The sequence below is a fragment of the Triticum urartu genome, chromosome 3 (genome assembly GCF_003073215.2).
Source record: "Triticum urartu cultivar G1812 chromosome 3, Tu2.1, whole genome shotgun sequence".
In the NCBI taxonomy this organism is placed as follows: domain Eukaryota; kingdom Viridiplantae; phylum Streptophyta; class Magnoliopsida; order Poales; family Poaceae; genus Triticum; species Triticum urartu.
The window spans coordinates 201,065,803-201,074,206 of NC_053024.1; the positions used below are offsets into that span (position 1 = coordinate 201,065,803).

General features: G+C 48.3%; 1 protein-coding gene across 1 annotated transcript; it reads left to right on the forward strand.

The window, feature by feature from the left end:
• The first annotated feature begins 1,741 nt into the window (after positions 1 to 1,741).
• On the forward strand, positions 1,742 to 2,799 carry LOC125548260 (expansin-A9-like). The gene is made up of 2 exons (XM_048711912.1): positions 1,742 to 1,918; positions 2,018 to 2,799. Exons 1-2 carry the CDS (start codon positions 1,783 to 1,785, stop codon positions 2,647 to 2,649), a joined length of 768 nt encoding a protein of 255 aa, XP_048567869.1. The 5' UTR covers positions 1,742 to 1,782; the 3' UTR covers positions 2,650 to 2,799.
• Positions 2,800 to 8,404: the final 5,605 nt, after the last annotated feature.

The window sequence follows — 8,404 nt, forward strand, 5'->3', positions numbered from 1 at the left end:
GAGGTGGGCCGCCTCTTCCTCCGGCGTCGCGGTGAAGTAGACGGGAGGCGCGCTCACCCACTCGCGGTACTGGCCCGTCCACGAGTAGGCCTCCTCCGGCCAAGTGGGTGGAGGTGGGGAGCGCTTACGCGACGGCTCCGGTTCCGGCTCTGGCTCCGGCTTGGGCTGTACGGGCGGCGACGGTGGAGGCGGAGGCACGAAGAGCGGGGTGTGGACGGAGTCCCCCGCCGCCGACAGGGCAAGGGCTTGCTCCAGCCCATCCCAGTGCGCGTCCTCCTCGATGCGGCTAGCCTCCAGCGCGTGCTGCAGGGCCTCCTCGAGGGCGGCTTGGTACTCCGCCTTCGCCTCCATGTCCTCCGGCTCTACCCGCGGGGGCGGCGGTGGGAACGGCGGCGGGACGGCGTCGATACCCGAGCGTCGTTGCTCCTCGTGTTCGAGAGCGAACCAAGCCTCCCAATTAGGAGAGTCGGCGACGTACTCGGGCAGCCCACGCTGCTCCGGTGTGAGCAGCGCGCGGCGCCGGCGCACCTCGTCGTCCTGCGCCCGCGGAACCGCCGGCATCGGGATCCGGTTTGGATCCAAATGTCAATGGTGCGGCAGCGTCACGTCGGGGTAGGGGAGGGGCTGCCTGTACTCCCAGTGCCACCGCGCTTGGTGCACCGGGATGTGCAGGCGCCGGCGATGGAGGGGGAGGGGGGAGCACGGGATGACGAGGCGCCGGGGGTGCCCTTCCCCTTGCCATTGCTTTTGCCGAAGAGGCCCATGGCGCGCGCTAGGGTTTGCGGTCGCCGGCGAGGAAGCAAAGGAAGTGGTGGGGGGGGCAGATGTGGACGGGAGAAGTGGATGAGGCCGACCCCGCCGCACGCGTGGTTAAAAAAAGACATGCGCATTGGCTGACGCGTGGGTCCGCTGTCGGTGGTCGTCATAAATAAGACGACAGGTGACGGTTGGGTGGCCGCCAGGTGAGGACGCGGCGGACGGCGAGGAGACGCGCGGCGCGTCCGCTTCGCGTCCGCGCCGACGCATTCCAGGCGCAATTTTGGGTCAGAAATGGGTCAACGCGGACGCCGGGCGGACACGATTTGAATTTGGGTCGGCGCGTTGGGCCGCCACTTTTGTCCGCGCCGACACAAACGAACGCGAACGGATGAAATGGGTCGCCCCATTGGAGTTGCTCTAACTCCGGATTGGAGTTGCTCTAACTCCGGAATCTGCGAGGACCAATCGGCTACATAAAAATGACAGGCGTCACGGACTGGCCAAATTTTACGAGATATGGAGAATTACGGGCGCTCTCGTGATCACAAACTCATCACAAGAACTGAAACTCGCTTCTAAGGAACAACTACAATAACACAGTTGGGCACACTCGATTAATAATGCCTCATCCCAGATATTCACCATCCTCTATGCTAGTATATTATCGGAAATCATGTTGGATTATTAGTCACCAGCTGCTAGGTGCATAATACGTCTGCGTGATCTGTCATGCCATGCATGACCCACGATTAATCCAGTAAACAAATGAGGCCACATGCACTCTACGTACATATGCATGATCAGTGATCCTCGTCAACCATGCATGATCTGTGATCTTCGTCAACCATCGTCCGTTGGCGGGAGGGGACGGAAAGAGTTGAAGTTTAATATCAGAGAAGCAGAGTTGGTCCTGGCGAGCATGGAGCCGTCGCCTATATAAGCACCATGGAACACACTGTAGGCTTCGGTATGCAAACAGAGTTGAAGTTTAATATCAGAGAAGCAGAGTTGGTCCTGGCGAACATGGAGAATCATCTCGCGATCCTGGCGTTGTTTCTGGGCGTGTGCACGTCACAGCTCGGGGGTTCAGCGGCTCAGCAGTACTGGACGCCGGCCAACGCGACGTTCTATGGCGGCGGCGACGCGTCCGGCACAATGGGTACGTAACCGTTTCCTCATTCTCCAGTTTTGCTGCAACCTAGGCCGAGGATTTGCGTCGGGGAACGATTTCTTAGATATCTGCTTCTTGCATATGCAGGTGGATCCTGCGGTTACGGCAACCTGTACGACGCCGGGTATGGGACCAGCTCGACGGCGCTGAGCACGACGCTGTACGGCGACGGCAGGTCGTGCGGCGCTTGCTACGTCATCACCTGCGACGCCTACCACACGCAGTCGTGCAAGCCGGGGACGTCCATCACCGTCACGGCCACCAACTTCTGCCCGCCCAACTGGTCGCAGCCAAGCGACGACGGCGGCTGGTGCAACCCGCCGCGGCAGCACTTCGACATGTCCCAGCCCGCCTGGGAGACCATCGCCGTCTACCAGGCCGGCTTCGTGCCCATCAAGTACGCCAGGACGGCGTGCCCGCGGAGGAACGGCGGCATCCGCTTCTCCATCACCGGCCATGACTACTTCGATCTGGTCCTCATCAGCAACGTCGGCGGAAGCGGCGCCGTGTCGGCGGCGTGGGTGAAGGGCTCCAACACGGACTGGCTGCCCATGAGCCGCAACTGGGGCTCTAACTGGCAGAGCAACGGCTACCTCACCGGCCAGAGCCTGTCGTTCCAGGTGCAGACGGACGATGGCAGGTCCGTCACGGCGTACAACGTGGCGCCGGCATACTGGAAGTTCGGCGACACTTACACGTCTTCCGTTAACTTCTACTAGCCGAGCATATGCGCGCTAGCCTTTTACACTAGTCCAGACATCTGCCGTCGCTAGTGCACGTCCACATATTGTTCGTAGCTTGTAAGTTATTTTTTATGTGAATTTAATTTAAAATTTTACAAATTACACACACTGTCAATACATCTCTTATTCTTTCTCTTTTCTTCACATCAACCAAATTCTTATCTGGTATCTATATCACTTACAAATAGCTGATGTGGCCTTGAAACACAGCAGGGCGATGTCTCATCCCACACAAACTTTCAACTACCGCCACACCACCTTAGGCACCTCCTCTGTCCTCAACATCCGCTCCCCTCGCTCATCCCTGCATGAATGCTAAGGCGAAACAGGTGGTGGAGGAAACAAATTTGAATCTGGCGAAGGATATGTACAGATGATAGGGGTCCTCCTGATCGAGGGTGCGACGAGATCGGGGTGGCATGGGCCAACCCCTACATCTCAATCCAACCAGTTGCGACTCGAAGAGATGCGCTGAAGGGAAGTGCAAATCCAGGAGGATCTGGAGGAGGAGAGGCGGGCGCACCGTGCGCGATTCACGCTGCAACCCGAGCTTGTTTGCTGCTACCCTCTCGCCCCATGGATGGAGATCACAACGAGGGAAGTGGATGTGATTGTGCAGCTGTAGAAATGGGTCTGAATGGGTCGTGGAGCAGATCAGCATGTAGAACTCAGTGTTGACTTGCGTGGCTAGAAATGTAGGAAAGGACCGACATTGTAGCAGCAGTTCACGAGAGGTTCTGTTGGCATCAGGTGGCCGAGATATGGACATACTCCATTCTTTGAAGACTAAGTGCAATATTCAGGAACTGGGGTCTCTGCTCGTCCCGCCACCTTCACAAATCACGCAGATGACTGGGGCCGTGGGGTTGTTGGAGAAGCCGCTTGCATATTCGGGTGGTGGGAAGCCTACCTCACAAGCTGTTGCGACGCCCCGACCGTCGGTGAATGGTGTCTTTGACCACGGCACAACCAACATTGTGGTGGTTGATTCTAATGGTCAAATAAGCTATGATGGTGTCAACCTCAAAAATCTTGGTGCCTGCATTGCCAGTCATGGTGTCTTTGTGGGGGCTTTGTCAGTCATGGTGTCGATGGAGCTGTGAGACATGGTGTCTTAGATACTTATGTTGATGTTGTGGTTTCATGACCGCACATGCTGATGTGGTTGCAGAAGAGCTCCATGGTCATATTTGGGACAATGAGTCCTATGGGTCTTGACCTACTCCACTGCTAGTTTTGATCAAAGGATATCTCCTCCCCCCTCCCCCCAGGTTAGCCACCACCAACTGGTACCATGTCGGTCCCCATGAACTTTCACATGTTGCTCGCGAGATGCCAAAATAGTTTTGCTCTCTGATGGGGTGGGGGGGTCTGGATTGGTGATCACCATAGCATCAATAACATCCACGCCATGGCCGAGGGAAGCAATATAGGATGTGGGCGAGACAAGGACGGGAACTGATGTCTACTACACAACCTTCTTCTTGTAGATATTGTTGGGCCTCCAAGTGCAGAGGTTTGTAGGATAGTAAAAAATTTCCCTCAAGTGGATGACCTAAGGTTTATCAATCCGTAGGAGGCGTAGGATGAAGATGGTCTCTCTCAAGCAACCCTACAACCAAATAACAAAGAGTCTCTTGTGTCCCCAACACACCCAATACAATGGTAAATTGTATAGGTAGACTAGTTCGGTGAAGAGATGGTGATACAAGTGGTATATGGATGGTAGATAAAAGTATTTGTAATCTGAAATTATAAAAACAGCAAGGTAACGAATGGTAAAAGTGGGCGTAAACGGTATTGCAATGCGTGGAAATAAGGCCTAGGGTTCATACTTTCGCTAGTGCAAGTTCCCTCCTAGGGTTCATACTTTCGCTAGTGCAAGTTCCCTCAACAATACTAACATAATTGGATCACATAACTATCCCTCAACATGCAACAAAAAGTCACTCCAAAGTCACTAATAGCGGAGAACAAACGAAGAGATTATGGTAGGGTATGAAACCACCTCAAAGTTATTCTTTCCAATCAATCCGTTGGGCTATTCCTATAAGTGTCACAAACAACCCTAGAGTTCGTACTAGAATAACACTTTAAGACACAAATCAACCAAAACCCTAATGTCACCTAGATACTCCAATGTCACCTCAAGTATCCATGGGTATGATTATACGATATGCGTCACAGAATCTCAGATTCATCTATTCAACCAACACATAGGACCTCAAAGAGTGCCCCAAAGTTCTACCGGAGAATCACGACGAAAACGTGTGCCAACCCCTATGCATAGGTTCATGGGCGGAACCCGCAAGTTGATCACCAAAACATACATCAAGTGAATCACGTGGCATCCCATTGTCACCACAGATACGCACGGCAAGACATACATCAAGTGTTCTCAAATCTTTAAAGACTCAATCTGATAAGATTACTTCAAAGGGGAAACTCAATTCATTACAAGAGAGTAGAGTGGGAGGAGAAACATAAGATCCAACTATAATAGCAAAGCTCGCGATACATCAAGATCGTGCCAAATCAAGAACACGAGAGAGAGAGAGATCAAACACATAGCTACTGGTACATACCCTCAGCCCCGAGGGAGAACTACTCCCTCCTCGTCATGGAGAGCACCGGGATGATGAAGATGGCCACCGGAGAAGGATTCCCCCTCCGGCAGGGTGCCGGAACGGGTCTAGATTGGTTTTCGGTGGCTACGGAGGCTTCTGGCAACGGAACTCCTGATCTATTGTGCTCACGGATGTTTTTAGGGTATATGGAGATATATAGGCGGAAGAAGTACGTCAGGGGGGCCACAAGGGGCTCACGAGGGTGGAGGGCGCGCCCAGGGGGTGGGCGCGCCCCCTTCCTTGTGACCTCCTCGCAGATCCCCCGACGTGCACTCCAAGTCTTCTGGGCTTCTTTCCTTCCAAAAAAGAGTTCCATGAAATTTCAGGTCAATTGGACTCCGTTTGATTTTCCTTTTTTTCGAAACCCTAAAACAGGGTAAAAACAGAAACTCGCACTGGGCTATGGGTTAATAGGTTAGTCCCAAAAATGATATAAAAGTGTATAGTAAAGCCCATAAACATTCAAAACAGTAAATAATATAGCATGGAGCAATCAAAAATTATAGATGCGTTAGAGACGTATCAGCATCCTCAAGCTTAATTCCTGCTCGTCCTCGAGTAGGTAAATGATAAAAACAGAATTTTTGATGCGGGGTGCTACTTGGCATAATTTCAATGTAATTCTTCTTAATTGTGGCATGAATATTCAGATCCGAAAGATTCAAGACAAAATTTATATTGACATAGAAATAATAATACTTCAAGCATACTAACTAAGCAATTATGTCTCTTCAAAATAACATGGCCAAAGAAAGTTATCCCTACAAAATCATATAGTCTGGCTATACTCCATCTTCACCACACAACATATTTAAATCATGCACAACCCCGATGACAAGCCAAGCAATTGTTTCGTACTTTTGGTGTTCTCAAACCTTTTCAATCTTCACGCAACACATGAGCGTGAGCCATGGACATAGCACTATAGGTGGAATAGAATGCTGGTTGTGGAGAAGACAAAAAGGAGAAGATAGTCTCACATCAACTAGGCGTATCAACGGGCTATGGAGATGCCCATCAATAGATATCAATGTGAGTGAGTAGGGATTGCCATGCAACGGATGCACTAGAGCTATAAGTGTATGAAAGCTTAAAAAGAAACTAAGTGGGTGTGCATCCAACTCGCTTGCTCACGAAGACCTAGGGCATTTTTAGGAAGCCCATCATTGGAATATACAAGCTAAGTTCTATAATGAAAGATTCCCACTAGTATATATGAAAGTGACAACATAGGAGACTCTTTATCATGAAGATCATGGTGCTACTTTGAAGCACAAGTGTGGTAAAAGGATAGTACATTGCCCCTTCTCTCTTTTTCTCTCATTTTTTTATTTTTTATTTGGGCCTTCTCTTTTTTTATGGCCTATTTTCTCTTTTTTTATTTGGGCTTCTTTTGCCTCTTTTATTTATTTATTTTCTTCCAGAGTCTCATCCCGACTTATGGGGGAATCATAGTCTCCATCATCCTTTCCTCACTGGGACAATGCTCAAATAATGATGATCATCACACTTTTATTTATTTACGACTCAAGAATTATAACTCGATACTTAGAACAAGATATGACTCTATATGAATGTCTCCGGCGGTGTACCGGGATGTGCAATGATGCATGAGTGACATGTATGAAAGAATTATGAACGGTGGCCTTGCCACAAATACGATGTCAACTACATGATCATGCAAAGCAATATGACAATGATGAAGCGTGTCATAATAACGGAACGGTGGAAAGTTACATGGCAATATATCTGGGAATGGCTATGGAAATGCCATAATAGGTAGGTATGGTGGCTGTTTTGAGGAAGGTATATGGTGGGTTTATGGTACCGGCGAAAGTTACACGGTACTAGAGAGGCTAGCAATGGTAGAAGGGTGAGAGTGCGTATAATCCATGGACTCAACATTAGTCATAAAGAACTCACATACTTATTGCAAAAATCTATTAGTTATCGAAACAAAGTACTACGCGCATGCTCCTAGGGGGATAGATTGGTAGGAAAAGACCATGGCTCGTCCCTGACCGCCACTCATAAGGAAGACAATCAATAAATAAATCATGCTCCGACTTCATCACATAACGGTTCACCATACATGCATGCTACGGGAATCACAAACTTCAACACAAGTATTTCTCAAATTCATAACCACTCAACTAGCATGACTCTAATATCACCATCTCCATATCTCAAAACAATTATCAAGTATCAAACTTCTCATAGTATTCAACACACTCATAAGAGAATTTTATTATTCTTGAATACCTAGCATATTAGGATTTTAAGCAAATTACCATGCTATTTAAGACTCTTAAAGTAATGTAAGTGAAGCATGAGAGTTCATATATTTCTTCAAAATAAAACTACCACCATGCTCTAAAAGATATAAGTGAAGTACTAGAGCAAAAGACAAACTACTCCGAAAGATATAAGTGAAAATCAATGAGTAGTCGAATAATTATGCAACTATGTGAAGACTCTCTAACATTAAAGAATTTCAGATCTTGGTATTTTATTCAAACATCAAGAAAAGCAAAATAAAATGACATTCTAAGAATATCAAACATCATGTGAAGAAGCAAAAACTTAGGATCAACCGAAACTAACCGATAGTTGTTGAAGAAGAAAGGTGGGATGCCAATCAGGGCATCCCAAGCTTAGATGCTTGAGACTTCTTGAGATATTATCTTGGGGTGCCTTGGGAATCCCCAAGCTTGAACTTTTGTGTCTCCTTAATTCCTCTCATATCACGGTCTCTCTAAATCTCAAAAGCTTCATCCACACGAAACTCAACAAGGACTCGTGAGATAAGTTAGTATAAACCATTGCAAAAACCTTATCATACTCTACTGTAGCAAATCACTAAAAATTATTATTCAATATTGCATACTAAATGCCTCTGCATATTTAATAGTCCTATCCTCAAATAGAATCATTAAAGAAGCAATCATATGCAAACAATGCAAACATAACAGCAATCTGCCTAAACAGGATAATCTGTAAAGAATGCAGCAACATCCATACTTCCCTAGCTCCAAAAATTATGAAAGAAAATTCCCACTGTATTAAATTTATAAGAGCTTAATATTCAGAAGGTTTCAACATTT

Coding starts and splice junctions, on each gene's coding strand:
- LOC125548260 (XM_048711912.1), top strand. CDS start 1,783: ATGGAGAATCATCTCGCGATCCTGGCGTTGTTTCTGGGCGTGTGCACG. Junction 1,919..2,017: donor CGACGCGTCCGGCACAATGG/GTACGTAACCGT, acceptor TTGCATATGCAG/GTGGATCCTGCGGTTACGGC.